This window comes from Zootoca vivipara, chromosome 7 (genome assembly GCF_965207765.1).
Source record: "Zootoca vivipara chromosome 7, rZooViv2.hap1.1, whole genome shotgun sequence".
NCBI lineage: Eukaryota > Metazoa > Chordata > Lepidosauria > Squamata > Lacertidae > Zootoca > Zootoca vivipara.
Window position 1 is genome coordinate 53,118,454 of NC_142590.1, and position 24,130 is coordinate 53,142,583.

A 24,130-nucleotide genomic window follows, 5' to 3' on the forward strand; every position below is an offset into this window, starting at 1 on the left:
TACGTCACAGAGGTGCCTCTTAAATTCTTTGGGTTTAAAATCCTGATTCTGAAGATGTCCCAAAGGCACCCTGACAGTGCAATTTTACACCATGCGTTAATTTATGGAACAGATTCCTTCTTCACATCAAAAACAGCATATCTACACATGACACTAGCAGGGAAAAAAACTGCAGAAAAGGACAACTGTCCCAGATGCAGTTTGCCACCCAACCCACTCAGCAAGGGATAGTGAAACAGGGAGGAAAGGAGTCCATTGTGGAAATAGGAAACTTCAGTTGAATGTGTACTGTTGCCTCTTCTGCAAGAAAGGAAAGCTAAAGGTGCTATAATCCTTGGTGAAAACGGAAACAATTTCAAGCAGTACCCTTCATAGCTTAGGGTAGTGTTAGCACACCCACATTACCAAGTTGAAAAAGAAGTGTGCTTACTGGGTAGCCTTAAGAAACAGAAGCTGTCTGGTTTTTGCAGGCAGATGAATGAAGTGATAGAATCCTGAAGAAGCAGAGTGGACCGTCAGGCTGCAGGCAGAGGGGTGCCATTTTTTAAATGCTCTCCAATGTAAATAATCACCACAAATAAATATTCTGCTCAAATGTATGTGGTGCCTTTATAGATAAAAATACTAGCGTATCAGAGAGAAAACATCCTAAGTTAGCCCTCTCTTAGTCTTATGCTTTGTTCCCTATTTGTAGGAAATGTTATATATCAGGGAGCATTAAAAATGTGACATACACACGTTCTTTGTAACCTGAAGTGGAACCGTTCATTCTACCACTTCATGCCCAGGGAAGTTCATAAAGAGCCAATCAAAGCCCAACAGATTTCTAAAACACTGGGAAAGTTTTGTTGCTCCCCATAGTGATGCCATGGCTTACGGCGCAGGGGTCAGGAAACTTTTTCAGCAGGGGGCCGGTCCACTGTCCCTCAGACCTTGTGGGGGGCCGGACTATATTTTGAAAAAAAAAATGAACGAATTCCTATGCCCCACAAATAACCCAGAGATGCATTTTAAATAAAAAGACACATTCTACTCATGTAAAAACATGCTGCTTCCCGGATCATCCGCGGACCGGATTTAGAAGGTGATTGGTTTGGGCATTAGTTTGGGGACCCCTGGCTTACGATCTTTGGGAAGAAACAGTCTCTGATATCTATGGAGCAGTCCAGAGCATCTTTGAGAGCAAAAATCCCAAGTGCTAGGCACACCTGATGGTTATTGAATGAACTTTGAAAGCAGATCCCATCAAGCCAAAGACCTTGTGACCTGCTGACATGAAATGCTCCTCTGGCCATCTCTGCAGCTAAATGTGCACGCAGCAAATTGGCTGAATGAATGAAGTGCAAGGCAACTTAGATAATAGCCATGGACGGAAACCCAGCTTCCTTCAAGTGGATAAATTCCTTGTTGCATCATTTCCTTCTGCTAAGAATAACTTCATCATGATCTTGAATGCTGAGCGGCTGTCAAGCAGGCATCCTCCTCTTCTGCAAGAGGAAATTGACCTACTGGGAAAGTGAGGCGGCTTTCCTTCCAGGAGCGGCTGAGGAGCTGGCTTGATGCTACATCCTGATAGTCACCAGGATGCAGCCATTGTCCAAACCTTGATGAAGACGCTTTCTCCTTCCTATCCCTGGATCACTCTCACTGCCCCGTTGTGAAAGTAGAGAAGCACGGGGCATTATTAGCACACAGGAGGGAAGTAGCAGATCTTTGCGGTTGTGTAAGTGAAGCATTAACACTCTCAGTCCCAGGGGCAGATGCCACCCAAGCATTACCCAAGGGAGTCACTGACCCTTCCCAGGACTTATGATCTTCCAAGAGCAGAACAGGAATCACTTGAGAGTCCCTTCCTGGAGACCAGAGAGTGTTTCAAGGGCAGGTCTAGGATCAAGGGACAAATTCCCATCGCATTGGTTGTTCACCCACTGGCTTCTAATAATGGAAATCTATGTTGTTTCTGCACTAGGCAACGTACAGCGACTCTGGGTTCATCTTGTGTTAAAGATCCACTTCCTAGCATGTGTGATGCCTTTAAATAGAGAAACCCACCTTTTCTTCTTACTCCCGGAGACAGGCAGCTGTAGCTCACAACCAGAAATATGGCCACAATGCAGACTTTTCCAAAGGGGCAAAGGTGGCCAGTCTCAAAACATTGAAAGCTGCTTCTTTATATCTGATCGACACACTTGGCCTAAGAACATTGCCTAGTCTGGACTCCTAACTGAAGTGGGAGGAAGCTGAGTCAAGAGGAAGCTTCTCATTCCTCTTACAACTATTTTCTTGCTCTATAGTACCCAATGAGCAGAATCTTTGTCTTAGCAGCAATGGTTATACTTGGCTATCTGTTGCTTTTACAACATCCTCCATCTTTACAGGTTCAAAGGAGTATTAACAGCCCAGAGTAGCTGGGGCAACCCTGCCAGGTGGGTGGCATTTATTAATTATTATTATTAATATTATTATTATTAACCAGTCAGATATCAAGATGAATTAGAGACATTCATGAGTGAACAGGAACTGCTTGCATGGCCCATCCCACAAGATTAGGAGCAAAGGTACAGACAAGTATGAAATTTATATTCACAGCAGACCTAGATACCTTTGCTAGAGAAACCTTTGAACATTAACGGGGCAGAACCTCCCCACCCCCATGAATACGTAATACAGGGGTAGCCAACATGGTGCCCTCCAGATGTTCTGTACTACAATACCCATAATCCCTGTTCATCAGCCTTCTGGCTGGGGCAAAACATCTGGAGGGTACTACATTGACTAGCCCCGGTGTATTAAAACCCAGCAATGCTTTCTGTATAAGCAAACCTGCAACCACCTAGCCTGTACCAAAAAGGAAGGCCCATGGAAGCCATGGGGATTCCCCTGCTTGCATCTGCATTAAGAAAAATCCTAACTGCTCTGACATCATATCTCTGTTCTTCTCTGCCCACACATTCTAATTCGTCAGAGACAGGGTCATTCACAGATCATCTCAGCCTCCTTTCAGAAAATTCCAACCAGGTGGTGATTACCAATGTTTGCCTCTATAGGCAACCTTTCTGAAAAAAAACATCTGGCACACTGAGTGACATGCACTGCAGTTAAAAAAGTGGCTGTATATATAAAGCCAGATTTTAAAATATTTAAATCAGATTACAAAAAATTAGCTTCATAAGCCTAGCCCCACAATCTGTGGGTTGGGATGTAGCTGCCACTGTTGCACAAAACATGGCAGACTGAATGCTACTCTGCTAGGGGTCGCCAGGGTAGGGTCCTGAAACTGAGCGTTACAGGGCTGGGATAGGGCTGGATCCTAAGCAATTCCATTCTCATGAAAGGGGCCTGGCATGGGGCCCTCAACTGTGCCAGTCTAGAGATGGTGCAGCAAAAAATGAAAGACAACCTGCCTCCTCCTTTTGCCCTGGTCAGCAGAAGCAGCAGAGCTTGGGATGTGGTGGCCCCCCACATTTCCAATTTAGGCTTAGGATTGTTCTGCCTGGATTTCAGTTATATTAAGTATCATCTAAAACACACACAATATAAAATGGTATCTGAATGTAATGCAAACAAGCACATAAAAAGGCTACACTCATCATCTTTTAAAAGTAAATCCACCACATTTTATGAAGAATATTGTTAACCTACTTCTCTATTAAGAATGACCCAAGAACAAAACACTGTACTTTGGAAACCAAACATTTAAGCATGACCCAATGGGCCATGCATTATATTTATTATTGTGCAAATTGTGAATATTTACCCCCAGCCTTTCAAGCAAAATTACCAGCCCTTGCTTAAGCAAAATCCTGGTTACGTAGTCTTCAAGTAAACAACTTTGCTTAGGTTCCTTACATGTGCACAAGGACAGCAAAGCAGAAAATCATACCTAAAAACAAATTCTGTAGTGGAAAATGGGAAACCAGAGATTTTGTATTATGTACATGATTTTGTTTACATGTTTATGAAGCTAAACAGAAACTGCTGTCCTAAAGATTATAAAAACAAGACTAGAGATGTTGTATTATGTACAGAAGCCCTATTTAGTGGCAAACTGATTATGTTTTAATGTTTAAAAGCAACCAATGTTCAGGAAATATTTGAACTGGGAAGTTGAAAAATTGGTTTAAATCAGTTGTTCAGTACCTTTGCTTTGGTGCTTTAAACATCCCTGATTTAAATCAATCCATCTTGCTGATGTCAAAGGAGTGCAGTCCTGCAGAAGTCCCTCAATGAGAAGACACAACTTTCCTTTCCCAAGGGGATTTGCTCTTCATTGCCCTGACACACCAGCCAATCTTTCACCCCTAATTAGGCTCTCAATCCTAAATGCAATTATTAGGGAGGAAGGCCTTCTGTACGCAGCAGGACTTAGCAAACATGCATAAGATAGCGCTGTAAGTAACACTGCAACTCATGCTTGAACTTAATGTGCCTCCTAATAGAAGCTTTTGGTCTCTAGAAGTTCAGCGCCACATTCAATCCAAAAGGTTCAGTCAGAAGACCCAGTGAAAACTCAGCAGCAGAGAATCTTTGGACTCCTTTTTTAACATTTTCAGAACATGCATTGCATTAATATGAAGTCTGCAGTTTGAAAGAACTGTTAGGTTATTAACCAGTGCACCCATCAATGGCTAAAAATTTAGATTAGTGCTCACAGCAGAATCCCATGCATGTCTTCTCAGAAGTATGACCCATTGAGTTGAACAGTGCTTACATCCAGGTAAGTGGGTACAGAACTCCAGCCTTAGTCTAACAACTGATGACTTACCTGTCAGTAGAGAAACTACTTGCCATCAGATCAGCACCAGAGAATATGACCATACCTTGAGAACAGAGCATCCTGTCCATACTTATGGAAGCTCTAACTGAAGAAGTACCATTATCCATAGGATACGTTTATGCCTGTTCATTATGCTACTGATTCACAACTAGACCTGCTACTGGCAATGGTGATACTGCTATAATGTCTGCATTTCAACAATGACTGTTTAGTTTGGTAAATCAGATTTTGCTTCCTCTGCAAAATGCAGTGTTTGTCCCAAACATTCCAGGGCAGCCAACATCAAAGGGACAGTGCAAACAGTTACTAGATTCAGAGTAGCGTGTTCTGTCCCACATAGAATTGGTTAGCTAGTGTGTCTCTTCAAACACTGCATCCCGCACAATTCCTTGCTCATTGCAAGAGAATATGAGAGGCACAGGCTTCTTTCCAATATAAATTGTGCATTGGGAACAAACCTGGTTAAACGGGATTAGTGAAATCTCAGGTGAACTGTGCATACAAAATAATCAACAGCTGAGTTATTACAATGGGGACATAATCAAGAATAGAAAAATGGTGGTTCCCACAGGCATGGAAAAGCATCGTGTCTACTTGGGTGTAGCAGGAGAAAGGAAACATACAGGATGCATGGAAAACAGCAAGTAGAGTGCCAATCCATGATTAAGTGGCAGCGAAAGTAGGCGTGTTGAAACAGGGAGAAGGAATCTTGTAACTGAAGAGGAAGAAGCAGCTTACCAAAACTTCACGTGGGGTGATGGAATTGTCTGTGTAAATGCAGAGTTTCTCCACTGTTAAAGGCATGGTTTCTCGCAGCTTGGAGGCCAGGAGCATACACACAGCCCCGAGAAGCTGCAAGTGGTTTTTGCGGGTAGGGACACAGGACAGGTAACGATCCACATAATTCATGGCCAAGGGGAAAACCTCTTCTTCGCACTTCTGTTCCTCACAAACCTGACAAAAGCAACAAAAGAGAGGGTTTATAAATAAAAAACAGCCATCCACTGTAGCCTCTGTATGAAGGTTTCAAAAATAGTTGCTATCAAAGTGCAAAGATAAAGCAAGACAAACTTAGGGACTTCACTGAGCCATACTATCTTTTCTATAAAATGGGAATAGTTCCCTTCTCCATAGGAACCTGAAAAAACACACAAAAGTCGACACAATCAAGACACTCAGGTACTGTAATTTTCAGTTCTTTAGAGAAGGATTCATAGCATTTTCTAACAGGAAATATCCATGTCATATGGTGAATTTGTGATATTAATGCCTTAAACCAGGCTGATGTTGCACTCTGATTTATTGATTTATATTTTACCTCTTTATTTTTCTTGAAGAGACAGTGAGGCAATTTACTGCTCTGTAAAATAGGCATATTAACAAACCAACTTAGTAAGCCTCTCTTTTTATTAATACTTCCACCAATCAAACGCAAGGGAACTAAAAACATTAATAAAAACAACAATAGAACAATCCCTGGAGCATCTACCTAGCAGAGGCATTGAGCACCCTCAGATTCCATATATTCAAGTTCCATGAACAGAGTGCAGAAGTCGAAATGTTTCAGATTTTGAATATAGAGTGAGGAGTTGGGGTTTGAAAATGCTGGTAGCATTTCACACACAATGAGTAAGAGCCCAACCATTCAGACCCATCTTATCCCAAATTCCTCAGGCTGCAAAACAATATGAGCCCAACCTTCAACTGCTTAAGACTTGAGCCATTGATTTGAATGGTGCTTGCCCAAAGGAAGCCATCAGATGAAGACAGTACAGTATTAACTAAGACCTTTCTCCTCAAATGCAAACCAAAAAAACTTCTGACTTCCAGTCCCTTATTCCGACCACTGGCTAGACTGTTACCAAGGCGCTGCCCACACTGAATTACTGGTAAATCAGCTTAGTAAATGAAACATTGAGGTTTCTCCTTTTGCAGAAGCCCATTATTCTTTGCTGGCAGTTTTCCTATATCCTATGAGGCAGTTTTTGTATGGATTTGCTGCCATTTTTGCTTCATCATTTTTCTTTAAGTGACATTGAAGGAATTTACACTTCTGTAAAATGGGTGCAATAGAGGAGGAACTTTCTAAGCCTTTGATATTAATCTGTCATCCGTTTTAAATATCTATGAAATTTAAAAACAATAGCCCAGCCCTACAAATAAACCAACAAAATTTCATACTTCAGAAACCAAAAACTCTTTATTACTCTACCTGCCCACAAGGACAGCCTAAAAAGTGTGATTTGGGGAATCAATTACTCTCTATGGAGGCTACTCTTACCTGCCACAGGCAATTGGGAAAGCTACTTTTTACAAGCCTGAATTTATTAACTTCCTGACACACAGGACAAATGACAATTTATTCTGAATACTTTTCAAAAGCAATCGTTTTCAGGGAGGAGGAGGGGGGAAGGGGGGAATATATGCATCCACACAGCACTTGTCTCTTAAATAAACCAACTGCAAGGCAAGCATAACAGCCCTGTCTCCCACAGGCTTTTCAACAAGTACTGCTCTCTCCATTTCCAAATCTGGGAAAGCTTTGCCTGTTGAACCTCTGCCTGCGGCAAAGCTGCAGAGCAGTCCAACATGAATAAAGGCAGCGAACCTACCCCAGTTCCATTTCTGATACTACCCACAACATTTATTTGCCTGACATACGGAACAAACCTTTACCCGACTTTTACTTTTGATGCAATACGTTTAAAATAGCCCCCCTCCCACGTCAAGGTGGAGAAGATTTGTGGCATCGTGTACTCGCAGCCTCCCTTCATCCTGGCCTCGTTTTGTCAATTTGTAGATTTTAACTGCGGGGAGATTAATCAACCCCATGATCTTGCGCACGAACCGGGCGAGCGACTGGCGACCCCTAGAGGTCACGTTGCACACTGCGGAGGAAAGGTGCATGCCAGGGTGCTTTTGAACTGCCCCTGCACCGAAAGACAGAACCGGAGAGGGACACACGGGCCTCTTTGAGCTCTGCTTCAGTCATTCCTATCCACTCTCATCACGACCCACCGGCCTCTCTCCAACCCAGGCAAGCTGGCCCACGTACCCGCCTGTTTAAAGACGCATCGGTTCCGGTTATAATACGTCTTCGATTCCCCTCACCTCCAAAACGTCCCCCACCCCGTTTTCAGAAGAGGTTGAATTCCCCCATCCCGGCTCTCCCGCCGGATCAAGCCGATCGCAAGGCCTCAATCCAACGCGCACTTCACCTAGGGGCGCCAGTTCCACTGAACTGCACATTTACTCCCGAGTAAGCACTCCCAGGATCGGGCTGCGTTCCTATATGTCCTCGCCCAGGGCAACCCAGAGAGCCTTACTCCAGAGTAAACCCGGCCTTAGTGGGAAGTAGTAAGGGAAAAGGTGTCGTGCGAGCCGGGATCTGATCCCGCGAGCGGAAGGGACGAAGCAAGGCATGAGGGGGAGGGGGGAACGGGATCCCGGCACAGACCTCCAACATCCAAAAAGCCAACATCTTCCGCATGTAGGGCTGGATCTCCTTCTGCACGCACTGGAAATAGGAGACCCGGGGGCTGTAGCGCTCTTCCTGACTCAGGAGGTTCTGTAGGACCCGGCGATCCCTTAGCAGCTGCGGATCCCGCTTGGCCCGGATCACCCCCTCCACGCACAGCAGTTCCATGTGTCCGGATCCGGGGATGGGAAGAACGGAGGAGCGGAGATGATCCGAAGTGCCGGTGGTGGGGGGATCTGGCTGCTGCAACGCGGGGAGCTCGGAGGGAGGGAGGGGAGGGCTCCTCTCGCGCTCGCAGCCCGGGAGCAGGCTGGATCACCCAGCGGCAACACCGAGCCCAGCAAAGCAGCCTCCCCTCCCCCTGGCTAGGCTCCTCCAGGCTCCCGGCTGCACAGAGGCGAATGAATGCGGCGGAGAGATCTGCGGAGAGGCGGAGCTGGGGCCCGGATCCTCCTCCTCCTCGGGAAGGTGGAAGGAGGAGGTCTGGTCTGCTAGGCTGACTGATGCCTCCCTCCAGGCCACACGAGGCAGCTGCCATCATAGGGGAGGAGAGACCTCCTTGCCACTCCACCCCTGCAAACTTTCTTTTCCCCCTACCAGAATGTTCTTTGCAACAGAGGCTTTCAGATCTGCACCCCCCCTTTCTCCATTGTCATTATATGACCTCTTGCACCTCACGCTCCTGCCTCCTCCTGACAAGCCAGGGGTATATTCTATTCCTAGGGATCACGCAGTGCGCGCTTGGCAGGGAGAGGAATGCCGCCAGGCATTGTTGCGCATCGCTTTGCCATATGAATGGAGGAAGCGCCGTACTGCAGAATGGCCAAGGCGCAACATCCGTTTCCAAGGAAGGGCCTTGAGGACGGCTCTGGCTGCAATAGCCCCGCCGCCCACTGTGGTTCCAAAGGCGGGGTTCCCACGAATAGGATTATGTCCCTGTGGAATCCCAGATCTCTCAATGGAGCTGATAAAGGCTCCGTATTGCCATGCTATCTTGCAATACTCCCATTGCATTCTGCAGCTGCTGTTTTGCCTCTTTTCAAGGCTGTGAGAAAAAAAAGAGGTTGTAAATTGGTAGTGGTGCAATGGCTAAATGTTTGCAGCTGCAAAAAGCAAAAACAGCAGAAAATACTGTGATAGCCTCTGGCATCTATATCAGCAATGTAGCCAATTTGCTGGTTTAGGGAAACAAAGCAGAATCTATGCAGGGAAGGGAATCTTGTTCTCAGAGATATGTAGGGCCAGATTAAGACCTTTAGGGGCCCTAAACACTGAAAATATTATGGTGCCCCCCATATGTAATACAAAATAAAATTAAACTAAAATGAAATGAAAGTTTAAAAATCCCATAAATTTATAGCAGCATATGACAGGATCTGATTTCCTTGTGCACATGCACACACGCACACACAATTATTATTTTTGCACCCCTGCTTCTGGGTCTGCCTATTGGGTAATCCAGCACTGGTTATATGTGGTGTCCAAGTAAGTGGGCAATGGCTATGTACTTATTACTAGCTTAAAACACAAGTCTTTCATTTTCTCAATTCAGATTGAAGCTTAGCTGGTTTGGGGGGAATGCATCAAAATACAGTGGATGTGTACACATTGCACTAGCCGCTGCTGCTAGTGTTGAAGTTGAAGTGTTGAAGTGTTGAAGGTAGTGATGCTACCCATAGCCCATATCCTGTAGTTTCTTGACAAATGCTGTTTGATGTGTTTCCCTTCAAACCAGATTCCATCCAATTTGAAAACATAATCCATAATCACTGCAGTTAAGCTGAAGTGTGAACATTTGAGACCGTCATTGCGTGTGCACAGATGAACAGGAGTTTGTAGGGTGGGTGTTTTTTGTTTTTTGCTTGCAGGTGCAGGGAAATTAAACAGGTAAGGCAGAGACACCTCTGCTCCTCGTACAGCAATGTGCAAATGTGTAACTTGCAACACAGCAGATGGAAATTACCTTGCTGTGCTTGAAGCTGTTAGTGTGCACATAGCCAGTATTTCATAAGAAACAAGATGAACACAGGATAGACATGGAGTGTGGCTAATGTCATGGTGTGCATCACTTGCAAACCAGTAGTGGGATTGCACTGGATACAGAGTAATACACAGTCTGAAAGCACAGTTCATTCTAAGCTAGTTCATTCAGAAGCAAGTGTGATGAAATAAACATGACTTATTTGCATTTATGTTTGGGACACTGTTTTCCATTGTTTATACATGGCTGCTTACAGCAGTTTTTATGAAGCACCTTTTCAGCACTAATACAATTGTTTTTTAGTTAGAGCAACCATCTCTGCACAGTGCAGTACTGCACACAAGATTCTAAATTTCCACAGATATAGGCTAGTCATGTTACCTATCCCTTGAAACAAAATCAGAAAAGAATCTTATGTTATTATATTATAGTTTTCTGTAATGGCATTATGATACTAAGCATTTTATTCTCAACCCTTTTCCTAAGCATCTCTAACACAAAAGTTGCCGTTTAAACAATTGCTGTCCAATGAGTTGATGTTTTCATTAACTACCGTATGTCCCAAGGTCTCTTTCCTGAGTAGTCGCATCCTGTTCTGATCCCATCAGCCTATACTGTATTTTAAGTTGCTCCCCCCATGTGCATACACTACCTTACAATGAAACTTGCCATTATTTGCCAATTTGTTGCCCATTATCCAAACTGGAGAGATCCTTTTGGAGTAGATCACAGTCTACTTGGATTTTCACCATCTGCAAACTTGACTGCTTCCCCAGCTCCAGATCATTTATAAATATTAACTAGCACTAGTCCTCAGCACAGATCCTTGACACATTGCTCTTTATTTCTCTCCCATTGTTCATTTCTACCACTAAGGAGGGACCCACTGATTATGGGGCAAATTCCAGAAGAATAGCCATTGTAGCAGCAAAAGTATTTGCCTGCCTTGGAGGACAATCACTTCTAAGAAACAAATAATTGTCCTGTGGCACTACCTTTCATATGCAATGTAATGAATTGCTTTACTGTGGCACTAGCTTTCACATGCAATAGCCTGCTTCCTTAGACAAAGTATTTCTTGGAAATGAAGAGGACAGGTTTAGAAGACTGAACAGACCTTGAATACTAGAGCACTGAACATATGAATAGCTGTAGGAGAGAGAGAGAGAGAAGGTTTCTAGGACAGAACTAACCATCTTATGTACTGAATAAAGCCAACTGGCAGTATCTTCTGGACCTAAGAACATTTGCTATGCAAAATAAAAAAATTCCTTCAGTAGCACCTTAAAGACCAACTAAGTTTATATTTTGGTATGAGCTTTCGTGTGCATGCACACGAAAGCTCATACCAAAATATAAACTTAGTTGGTCTTTAAGGTGCTACTGAAGGAATTTTTTTATTTTGCTTCGACTCAGACCAACACGGCTACCGGTACCTACCTGTAACATTTGCTATGCAATCAAGGACTTATTCGGATAGTTTGATATATTCACACACATACCCCGCCACTGTCAACAATGCCCTTCTATGTTGGCTAAGCATGGCAATTCCAGAGAATTTAATGGTCACAAAGGAAACTATTTAATTGGAAACGCAACCTGTTAACTCATTACCTGCTTAGAACACACCTAGGTCATTCTTTTTCTCAATTCAAATCAAAGCTGGTTTGTGGGGAAAACACATCAAAACACAGTGTTTCATTAGAAACAACAGGATAGATGCAGGATAGAAATGGACTAGCTAGTGTGTATACACACCATTTCCCAAGCCAGCGGTGGGAGTGCAATTGTTGGAAGCTGTCCAGATTGGCTGGGGCAACCCAGTCAGATGGGCATGGTACTAACAACAACAACAACAACAACATCAACAACAACAACATCAACAACATCAAGTAAATAGGAGTGTGTGCATACTTGGGGACATTGTCTCCAATGTCACTCTCACAGTTCTTAAGGAGATATGCAGGGATGAAGCATAAATAAAAATGGCCAAACTGTGTATCTGAAGAAGTGTGCATGCACACGAAAGCTCATACTTATGACAAACTTATTTGGTCTCTAAGGTGCTACTGGAAGGTTTTTTTATGTTGTTTTGACTGCGTCAGACCAACATGGCTACCTACCTGTGAAATCCATCTCCCTTTGGCAAAGGATCATGCCATAACACATTTAAATATTTACCACATGGACCACATAATTAGTCTTTCTGCCCCTGCCCCAATTAACTGGCTGCTGATGACAAAAGCATGAAGATGCTTGTGGGGAGAGATTTGTGCAATAACCAGTTCTCTATATTATGGCCAGAATGGGAATAATTTGCCATGTGAAGCCTCCCCCCCCCCTGCATATGTAATCCAGGTCAAGTTGAGAAGGATATAAATAATAACTAGGACTCAAGTCTTAAATTTGATAGCAGTTTTAAATGATAACTTCAGAGCTAAAATATGAGATGGGGGGTGACAGCTGGTCAAAGTCTGGTCTAGATTGAGATTACTGTGATGATGACAAAACTTTCCTCATGGAAGAAGCGCGGCCTCCCAGATCCGTCAAAATGAGTTTATGGAAACAAACCCCAAATGATTTCTTGAAACAAATCATTGGAAGACCAGTTGTTGTAAAGTTGAATTCTGGAGTTGATTATTGAGGTGTTCTGGCTTGCTTGGATGGGTACATGAATATAGCTCTGGAGCAGGCAGAGGAGTATGTAAATGGACAACTAAAGAATAAATACGGGGATGCTTTCATCAGAGGAAACATGTTTTGTATATAAGTACCTGTACACAGAAGAGGAGAATGTGAACATACCTGAAGATGGAACATTTTTGTATTGCAACTTAAGTTTCTTAACATTATTTTGTTTGTTACTGGCAATTCTTCAGTGAACAAGGTTATTTCATTCTGCTGTAAATGTTACGTGGCCTGTAAGAAAGGATGGTTGTTGTTTTTTATATGTAAAAACAAAATGGAATATTGCTGACAGAGTTTGGAATACATCTTGTGTATTCCAAACTCATGGAATACATCTTGTGTACTTAACTCATGTAGCTTCTCTGGAAAGCTTAGTAATTAACAAGTAACAAAAGCATGGAATAATAATCAAGAAAACTCAAAGTAATATGAACACAAATACAAACAAATAAAAATACTCCATTAGCAGGTGCTGTGTCAAAAGAATTTCAGAAGGTGATATCACACTCATGAATCCATCTTTAATAGCTTATACTTGGATTGCATAAAATCTTCCAGTCTCTGTGGCCATTAAATATTTGAAGAATCCATGAGCCAAATATCTGTGTTCACCAGTGCAGGCCAGTCAGCTGAATTTAAACTATGGTTACCTACCATTCCACTTTTCTGGCCGACATTGCTTGGTTTGCACAAAGACATCAAGTTCTACATATTCAGTGAAAAAAGGCAGAGCCTGTATTCTTTGCCAAACATTGGGAAACCAGAGCACTGGATCCTCGTTCCTTAGGTTTTCTAGATCATGTATTTTGAAACTGAAGGGGAAGGCCACACACTAAACACAGTCATCCCTGGCTTTATCCAGGGTTGGCTCCAACTCAGCATGGAATATTCTTTATTTATTTATTGAAAGCATTTTTATTAAAGGTTTCTTGATTTACAAAAGCATGGAATATTCTGAAGCAAAAGCTAGCAACACTTAGGGGAACAGTAAGGAGGAGAAAAAGCAAGGTTGTTGCAAAATAAAGTGTTCCCTCCAGATGATGACTTGGCAAAACCAGGGCACCCAAAGCCACAGTATCAGGCCAAGATGGCAAATTACAGACTGCAGCAACCCTGAAAAGCCCATTGAATGGCTATTTGGAAGGAAGGGAGAGGATGTTAGGAAACAAGAGTTTGTTCATTGTCAACTAAGGATGGACAACTTCCTGGCTTTCCTGGCGCAGAACTTGGCAATCAGAAAAGGAAATTCTTGTAGATTTTTTTAAATGGCACTGGGGGTTTCTGGGCTTCCAATATAACAGCTATGTTTTTCTTTGATGAATCACAGAGAATTATCTTTTGGTATGTGGATGTTGGAAGAATAGTAGCCAGCTTAACTAAGGGTGACAGACAGATCTTGAGCAATTGAAGTGGCCGGGTTTAGCAATCTGTCAGGAGGATGCTGGCTGCCTCTTAAGTAGAATACACAATTAATGTACCGTAAATCAACCTGTTTATGTGTATAATTATGATGATTTACAATAAATAAGGATCTGACAAAATTAGAGATTTTTCCCCCAAATGGGATTATCTTTTCCCTTCTGTCACAGTCTAAATGCTGCACAGAGCTGATCCCCAAAATGCTGAGGAATGTTCAGTTCCGTGGGGTTTTTTGTTTTGTAAAATCGAGCAGTTAGACAGAGATCCCAATGGGTAATTCCTCTGACAGCATTCACAGACCCAAAGCTAGATATGACAGGTACAGTATTCCTATAGCTTCCTACAGCCACCCCATAAATGTAACCCCAACTGTAGAAAGAACCAAGTTATTCACCCTACAATAAAAACAATGTACTGTATGGAGTATATGAAGAATATAGCAGAAAGAACTATGATTCATTATTTCCAGAGGCCCCTATGCTTGCAAGTTGCAAGAAATTTCACAATCAAACCCCGCTTTGTGGAGGAAGGTAATCACAGATTTATCATTCATATCAGCAACTAATCAAACAGTGAGCAACGCGACTCCTAACTATCTAACATGGTTTGAATTAGCACAAGGCTGTTTACACACATTCCCATTTATATCCAGTGTACCCCCACTGCTGGTTTGGGAAGCAGTGAACACATGACGCTAGGCACAATTCACATCTATCCTGTCGTTTCTTATTAAATACTGCGTTTTGATGGTCTTTGCCCTGGACTAGCTGCATTTTAAGATGGCAATGTGTACACAGCCCAAGTGTTAAAATGGTCTTCTCAACATTAGGGTATCACATACAGTGGCCTATTCTGCAAGCATAGTCCTCACTGATGATCTGAATTAGAAAAATGATCTCTACTTTTTCTTTTCTTTTCTTTTCTTTCTTTTTTTTGTCTACAGGATAAATTCCAGCTATTTGTGCTGAAAAAGAGAAGTTTCAGATTCCATTCCTGTGTGCACCAAGCAACACACACAGAGCCTGGCCATGAACGAGGATCCCTGCTCCCTTGTTAAGGGTATGCTGCTGTGTGGTCCCACACATACTGCGGGAAGAACTGCATGGCCTATGAGTTGTTGGTGATAGAGTCGGTCTGTACTGAAAAATAATAATAATAGACAGACAGACATTTCAGCATCCACCTCCAGCCATAGCATTTTGTGTACAGAGTACAGACATATATAAACACAACTTTTTGTCCTTTGGCTAATACATAGCTGCCAAGTTTTCCCTTTTCTCGCGAGGAAGCCTATTCAGCATAAGGGAAAATCCCTTAAAATAAGGGATAACTTGGCAGCTATGGGCTAATATCAAGTCAGGGTGTGGGGGGAGAGCTAGGGGCATCCATGACTGAGAAGGAACAGTTTCTTTCCCACTGGCAAATGGTTATAATAAAACTCCCCCAAGCTGGGTAGTTCAACCAGTTGTCATTGGACTAAAGCAAGAAAACCTTTGCTCTATAGTATAGGTGTAAAACTCCATCTTTTACATCAACAAGAAGAAATAATGCTTTCTTGACTGTTGACTACAGTCATACCTCGGTTTAAGTACGCTTCGGCTTGAGTACTTTCAGTTTAAGTACTCCGCGGATCCGACTGGAACGGATCAATCCACTTTCCATTACTTTCAATGGGAACGTTCGCTTCAGGTTAAGTACAGACTTCTGGAACCAATTACACTCATACTTTGGGTTAAGTACGCTTCAGGTTGAGTACTCCGCAGACCCATCTGGAATGGATTCATTCACTATCTATTACTTTCAATGGGAAAGTTCGCTTCAGGTTAAGTACGCTTCAGTTTAAGTACTCTGCGGACCGTTTGGAACGGATTAATCCACTTTCCACTACTTTCAATGGGAAAGTTCACTTCAGGTTAAGTACGCTTCAGGTTAAGTACAGACTTCCGGAACCAATTGTGTACTGAAACCGAGGTACCACTGTACTCAGCTTTCTGAACCCTATCTCGGAATTTAAATGACAGCCGTGTCACTTAGGAAATCTGCCTCATGGCATCTCTTCATGAAGTTCTCAGAGTCCACATTCTGTTCATCCTTCCCTGTTACAAGCATGACTAAAACATCATTAGCAATATCATATTGAAACTTCTTAATATATCAACATGAAAACCTAGCCCACACATATCATCATCATATTATGAAGACTAGGGTCGGAAATACCCCAGATGACTCTTAAAAAGACAGGTAGTTTTGTAATATTATTTATAATTTTCCACTTTGGGCACAGGATCACAAAATCAATTCATCTCAACAAAAAGATCAATTCATCTCAACACCCCATTCCAGTTAAATAAATATTTTGATGGGGAGGAACATAAAATGACATTTTCCCAAGGTATAACTAATGCAGAGTGGGACCCTCCACTTCATTAATAAATTTTACTGCCTGTCATTTGAGCTATCTGGTGATGTGGAAGTTGCATGCAGTTTTTTCTCAAGTAATTCCCGGGACTGCATGCAAGTGCAGAGTAGAGGGATGGGGATAAGTTGTATATGGCTTGTCTAAACTGCTTTGAAGGACGTTTATGTTGGAATTCTCTACCTGACATTCTAATTTTCTGTGTGCTGCTTGTTATTTACTTGTTTATTAAATTTGCAGCCCCTTCCCCTGAAGTCTGCAGTAGTACACACTAGCAAGAACTGTATCATATGTCCCCCTTCCTGGCTCTCCCTTCCATTAGACAGAGTGGAGCAGTCAGATTCCGAGTATTATCAAAAGGTGGCAAATCATTACTTATTTAGTTTATTATATTTTTACCGCCAAGGAAGGGGGTGTGCTTGTGGGATTCCCCCCCCCCAGGTGCCAAAATATCCTGCCCAGCCTTGAATCGTTTGCCCTTGGTTTGGGGCAGCAGGGGGAGGGATGCCAATTGGAGCTCTGCTCCAGGCAGCAAAATGTCTTGGGACAGCCTTGATCCCATGAATATTTCTATTGATTAGTATGCCTGGAGCTTGTTAAGACTCTGAACCCTCCATCTACTGTCTTCTTTATCACCGTTCCTCATCAGCCTGTATTTGTGTAAATCCACAAATTTTCACAAAGAGATCACACAGGTGATCACGCATCTAACAGAAGCTGACTCTGAACTTCCTAGCTGTCTCGGAAGGGGAAAGCTAACTGTCACAGATGGGGTGTTGGCTACTCCCGAGTAAGCACTCCACATATCCTCTGGATTTTCATAGTTTTATTGTGCATGCTATATACAGTGGTGAGATGTCTCAAATCATGTCTGCTCTGCATGGGGCAGAAGCCCACAATGGCGTCTCGTGGGCTCTGACCCCCCTTTTAAGACTCCAAACGCCCCTCCTCCTTGCTCTATGGGTCCTCCGTGGTCCCAAACCAGGCTCCTGAGGTGCCGTTCTCTCTCCTCCCTCCTTTCCAGCCCCTGCTGAAGCTAGCTCCTCCCCTGCTTCCCTGCTACCAACCTGGAGCTGAGCCACCAGGACTCTGCAGAGCCCTGGACCCGTCTTAACCCTTCCTGTTCCTGATTTGAACTCCCAGACTTGCTGCTGCTCTCCCATCTGGTGGAAGTAAGCAGAGTGGGCTGCTCTCTGCAAGCCCTCTCTCTTACATCCACCCCCCCTCCAGGCTCCCCCCCCCTTCCTGAGGCCTGGTTTGCCTGGTCTGATGTCTGTAAAGAGGGCTGGAAGCCTGACAGGTCTTCCTCCTCTGTAGTGTGTGTAAAATCCTGTTCCCCGTCGGTGCTGGGTGGCTGGTCCGTGTAGTTCCTTCCGTTGTCATCCTCCTCCTCCCTCTGGAAAATTGCTTCCGATTCCCGGAGGGCTCCTTGGGTCTGCGTCTCCCCTGCTCCCCACCTGGGATCGCCCTCCCCCTCTGTGTTCCCTGTGCTACTGACGTGTGGTGGTTTGGGTCTGTGGGAGAAAGGAGCGTGCAGTTCCAGTGTGCGGTCCTCCCCTTGCATGGTGTGCGTGGTTGCCTCCGCGTTTTGGGAAGCAGGAGTGCCCTGCCTGGCCATCAGACATTTTAACCCCCCCTCCCCCCACCGGGAGCCCGGGCTCGCTGTGGCACTGTAGACCTCCTCCTCTTCCTTTCTTTCTGGAACCTCTTGGCTGCCTTCTCCCTCCACCCTTCTGTCTAGTGTCTTTTGTGTGATTTCCTCCCCCTCCCTCCTGTCAGCGTCTTGTGTTGGATGTGTGTCACGTCCTCTGAACCTTGGGCTTTCCCTAAAGTGTGAGAGCAAAGACCTGTGACCCACGGGATGGACCTTTCTCGCTGTAGGTGCTTCCCCCCTGAAGGTGACAGGGTTGATCTGTGTCAGAACCTTGAAGGGCCCCAGCCTTCTGGGTGCCAGCTTCTTCCCCCTTCCCCCCATGGGAAGGCCTTCTGACCACAGCCAGACCCTGTCCCCTCCGTGGAAGACCTTCTCCAGTCCCCTGTGATGGTCTGCCCCCTCCTTGTAAGCCTCATTGCCCCTTGCCACGTCTCCATCCAGTTGTTGGTGTACTGTCTCCCTCCTCTCACCCCATGCCTCAATAGGAGGTCCCCCAATCTCCCCCTCCCCCTGCTCTGGGAAGGCTCTGGGGTTTCGCCCAAGACTGGCCTTACTGGGTGTGAGCCTCGTGAAGACATGTACTGCATGCCCCTCCGTGGGGTTGTCATGATATTGCTTGAGAATCTTCCCTCTGAGGGAGTCCTCAAGAGATTGTGGGCTTGCTGTCACAGATGGGGTGTTGGCTACTCCCGAGTAAGCACTCCACATATCCTCTGGATTTTCATAGTTTTATTGTGCATGCTATATACAGTGGTGAGATGTCTCAAATCATGTCTGCTCTGCATGGGGCAGAAGCCCACAATGGCGTCTCGTGGGCTCTGACCCCCCTTTTAAGACTCCAAACGCCCCTCCTCCTTGCTCTATGGGTCCTCCGTGGTCCCAAACCAGGCTCCTGAGGTGCCGTTCTCTCTCCTCCCTCCTTTCCAGCCCCTGCTGAAGCTAGCTCCTCCCCTGCTTCCCTGCTACCAACCTGGAGCTGAGCCACCAGGACTCTGCAGAGCCCTGGACCCGTCTTAACCCTTCCTGTTCCTGATTTGAACTCCCAGACTTGCTGCTGCTCTCCCATCTGGTGGAAGTAAGCAGAGTGGGCTGCTCTCTGCAAGCCCTCTCTCTTACACTAACATATATGCCTATGCTTGTTTTATTGAAAACTCAGGTCAGGAGGTTTTACTCCCAGCTGATGATTAAAAGCAGAAGTCTTCTACCCTAGTTATATATAAAAAAGTAATTCCTCATACTTTTTCCTGTTGCTTTCAACTTAGTGACAGATGGATCCTAAAACATATTTGCTTAGACAGGTGACTCACGTCCTAGCAAGTACATTCAGGGTTGCACCTTAAGGGTGTAACTACAGCAACAGGGGGACAAATTGCAGCTGGCAGCAATGCCCCCATCTACTACTTTCCTCTGCTAATTTGCCTCTCACACCTTCCTTCCCTGCCCCCAGCCATGGTTCTGGATAAGCAGAGTGATTCAGGCAACTGATTTAGGGTATCTTAGAAGAGCAGCATCTTGTTAGTACATTTATTGCCACTATTATTTATGACAAGGAGGGGGAAAGTGCTCGCATGGTTGTCTGCCTCAGCTGCCAACATAATTTGACCTCACCTTGGGGACAGGGGAGGCCATTTGCAGCTCTGCCTCAGGCAGCAAAATGTATTTGGCTGACCCTGGTGTTTGTGATGCTCATCTTAAAGAAATTGGCCAACATGTAGGGGTGATGGCAGAGTACAACTGTGCCTCCACCACAGATTACAGCAAATAACAGCATGGAACTGGGGCAGAAACCCCTTATGGATGCAGGAAAATATTGGAGGAATGAAACAACCCCCGTTTCCCTCCACATCCTCCAAAATTGTGGGGACAGCAGAGAACAGTTGCAACTCAGCTGTTTAAGGCTCCTCAAGTGGTTTACATGAAATCAAAACAAGATTAGGATTTAGGGTGGTGGGAATGAATCAAAGAACATGTGCTAGTTCTTGCCCTCAAAGAATTCATGTGTGCAACTGTATTCTTATTTAATGTAGCTAGTAACCTTTCCTTAAAGGTAAAAGGTAAAGGGACCCCTGACCATTAGGTCCAGTCTTGACCGACTCTGGGGTTGCGGCGCTCATCTTGCATTATTGGCCGAGGGAGCCGGCGTACAGCTTCCAGGTCATGTGGCCAGCATGACAAAGCTGCTTCTGGCAAACCAGAGCAGCACATGGAAACACCGTTTACCTTCCCGCTGTAGCGGTAACTATTTATCTACTTGCACTTTGACATGCTTTCGAACTGCTAGGTGGGCAGGAGCTGGGACCGAGCAGCAGGAGCTCACCCCATCGCAGGGATTCGAACCGCCGACCTTCTGATCAGCAAGCCCTAGGTTTAACCCACAGCACCACCTGGGTCCCTAGGAACCTTTCCTTACCTTCGTTAATTCTCTCTTGTCCATATGACGTTCTCCTCTGCCTTTCCACACATTCTGTTTCCTCAATCCAGATATTCCCATACCAGGAATAATCTGAAATGGAGTAAAAGAAAATCCAGGTTGAGGGAGTGGAAAATGTGGAAAGGCAGTGATTTGGAGAAGAACGTCTTGTAGACAATGGAGAATTAATGGAGGTATAGGAAGCTTCCTAGCCATATTAAACAGCTATATGGGGACTTGCTTTGAGCTGCAAGCAGTCTGTCTTCCAAGAAGCTTAAACGACTGAGTGGTGAATTGACCTGAAGGACAATGGACATGGAATGCAGTTGCATGCCTTATCATGAAGAACACTGATTGTATTGCACCTGAGATCGTGGGGATAGCCAGCATTTTTTTGTTAGAGGGGGCAGGACTTTTTTGCAGTGTGTGGGGAAACCAACGTGATTGGTCAGTAGCTTAGTATTTCTATTGTTTTACTTGATCCAGTGGGGACAGCTGCCCGCCCCACTTTGTTTGTGCCCATGCCTGAGACTTCATCAGTGGCAAGTGATTCTTAGACAATAGCCAAACCTTGCCCATTACACTGACACAGTTCCATCTGACCTATGAACACCCACAGCCATGTTGTGGCTTTGAAAAGTTTGTTTGTTTATTTATTTGCATTTTTGCAAAAGCAGAAAGGCATAAAAATAGTAAAAAGTAAAAAAAATGATGGGACACAATCATTTTGTGAGCTTCACTCACAAAAGTACTCAGAAAGGTGCCTGGCTTTCCTCTGCAAAAAGGAAATGCACACACAGTCATGCACACAGGGCTCCAATGAACCCATAAAATGTATTTTTTTTAAAAAAACAAAACACATTTATATTGCTTTCCCAAGGGGTGTAGGGGATTACACAAAGCAATGCACAAGAATAAAGCAGCAACTATCATTTGTAAAATGCTTTACATTGTTATTGGTGAGTGCTCCTTCAGTGCATCCCTCAAAAGTGAGAATGCACATTTAACCTTACTTTTAAAAGAAGCAACCACCCTAGCAATGCTGTATTATTATGAACACATTGCTTCCCATTTTCTTTTTTAAAAGGCTGTGTACTCCTTTCTCTAGATTGTACATCTGATCTTTCAGAGGTGTGGTGTAATATCCTTGCATCACTATTGTGACATCTTGCTTGGGGTGTTGTACTGATGAAGCAATCAATATGCCCCATCCTCAATATTTATTTGCAGTGAGAGCAATTTGTTGGGGGTGAGAAAGAAAACTTGAGAAATGTAACTGACTCTCTTTTTGAAAAGCATAACTACGGTATAGGTTATTATTTGTTTTCTCTGCAGCAGGAGCGGGCGGACTTCAGTCTTGCTGGGTCTACCTTTTAAAAACTAGAATCCCAGTAGCTGTGTCAACATTTCTCAGAAGACATTTTTCTGAGAAAATTTATGATGTTTGTTTTTCTCAACCCGTCCCCAAAGAAAGACGTTTGGCGAGATTCCCCACCCCCCAATATTTTCCACCATTTGTGTGTGTGTGTGTGTGTGTGTGTGTGTGCGCGCGCGTGTGTGCTGGCCACCATCTTTCTCTCACAGTTCCAGAATGACATTATGTCCAGAATATTGTGGGGAATGCAAAATGGTGGCCAAGCTGTCAAGCCAATATACCGATAGTTGCTGACACTGTGCTACTTGCTGCTGTTGGATAATTTCTCCTTTCCCTGGAAAATTCAGTGAAATGTTACCCCCCCCCCCAAATCAACCACCCATTTTTCTGGAGAATTTAAAGAGGCTATTTGTGCATAGTTGTATTTGTTGTAAAGCATCTCTTCTCAATTGAGACATAACAGTAATCTTTGTTTATATGTTCCTAATTGCACACTTAGAGAACATTTAAAAAACTTAAGAAGTGTGGTGAAGGATCAGATCAAAATCTAGCTGATCCAGCATTCTTTGCAAGTATCCGAGCAACCAGTGAACCCTAAGTTATCCACCATATCCACCAACCAGTTGCCCATGATCTGCCCATTCATTCTCTACACACTACAGCAGTTGCAAGTACCGGTAGACAAATTAAACTAGAAACTGTAAAAGCTGAATGAGGTGTGGAAAGCCCCTTTAGCTTATTTATAGTGAATTCTAGGGAGTTCTCTCTGGCAAGTTTTATGCAAATAGGGGAAGAGCTCTCAAATGTGTATTTTAAAGTATATTCCTGTAAATCCACCTTGTTATTCTCCAAGGCATCACATTGTCTAGCTTCCGTCTATTAAAAAAGAAAAAAATGAGGAATTGACATGAATTGAGTAATTTAACAGCTCAGCTCTCCGATTCAGAAGTAAATGCTACTGGTTTCAATTCAATATTCATATTCAAGTCAATATGTTTTGCGCTGATGTTTTGGTTACCTTTCCCTACATACAGTTTTTAGCACAACATGTTTGCATTTCTTGTGCATCGTGCACAATGCTTACATCTTCTTGAAGTTTGCCAAATAGCCTGGAAGGAAATGCCTGGTTGCTTTATTTGCCTTGTGGGCCAATTGCCAAGTTCTTTTGTACAAAAAATGTTGGAGCTTGTATTTTTTAAAATAATAATAATGCTGGCTTGTTTGCTTCTTTGTTTTTATTAAAAGCACCCTAATTTTCACTTAGTGTGCATGTTTGACCTGCTTTATGTAGCACTAATGCAGTAAGAATTGAGGTTGTTTATCTGTTTCAGCACATCATTTCACACCATAGAATCATGGAATTGGTTGGAAGTGACTCCAAGGGTCATCTAGTCCAACCCCCTGCAATACAGGAATCTTAGCTAAAGCATCTGTGACAGATGGCCACCCACATGCTGCTGTGGACACTACCAGATGCCTTGGTTATGGAAGTGTTCATTCTGGTTTGTTTGATGTTGCACCAAGCAATTGCTATCCCACACTTACCAGTTCATTTCCCCATCACTTTCCTTATTGCAAAAAGTATAATGCAGGGGTTGTACAAGAGTCCACAATCTACTTTAATTGTAAATTAAATCCACCTGGATTTGCTGCTATGCAATTGAATCCCACCTGCAAAATAGTGGAAGGCTGGAAGCAGCTTTAGAGACTGCAATGCACATATATGTCCTTCCTCTTTAGCCATTCCCCACAGATTTTGGAGGCAGTCAGGGTGGGTGACAGTAGAGCAACATGGCAACAGCAGCTGTGGCGATTGTTCTTCTGCCCACTTATCTGTTTAGTTTCTTCACCCTGCTGACCTAAAATCAAGTACAGGTTCAGATGATCCCCTAATCCACCTTTAACCACAGGGGTCAAAATAGAGCTTTAGAT

General features: G+C 43.9%; 1 protein-coding gene and 1 pseudogene across 2 annotated transcripts in view; one reads left to right on the top strand and one right to left on the bottom strand.

Moving 5' to 3' along the window:
• The window catches only part of CCND3 (cyclin D3), an 80,344-nt gene that overhangs the window by 12,637 nt on the left and 43,577 nt on the right, over nucleotides 1-24,130 (bottom strand). The window contains exons 1-2 of one of the 2 annotated variants that reach the window (XM_035121862.3): nucleotides 8,235-9,150; nucleotides 5,516-5,731 (exon numbers count right to left, since the gene is read on the bottom strand). In XM_035121862.3, coding sequence (XP_034977753.1) covers nucleotides 5,516-5,731; nucleotides 8,235-8,423 — 405 coding nt within the window. In that variant the 5' untranslated portion in view covers nucleotides 8,424-9,150. Of the gene's footprint in view, nucleotides 1-5,515; nucleotides 5,732-8,234; nucleotides 9,151-24,130 lie in introns of those variants that run through there. The other variant, XM_035121863.3, reaches the window with a different exon arrangement.
• LOC118088330 (U6 snRNA-associated Sm-like protein LSm6 pseudogene) lies at nucleotides 12,679-13,232 on the top strand (annotated as a pseudogene).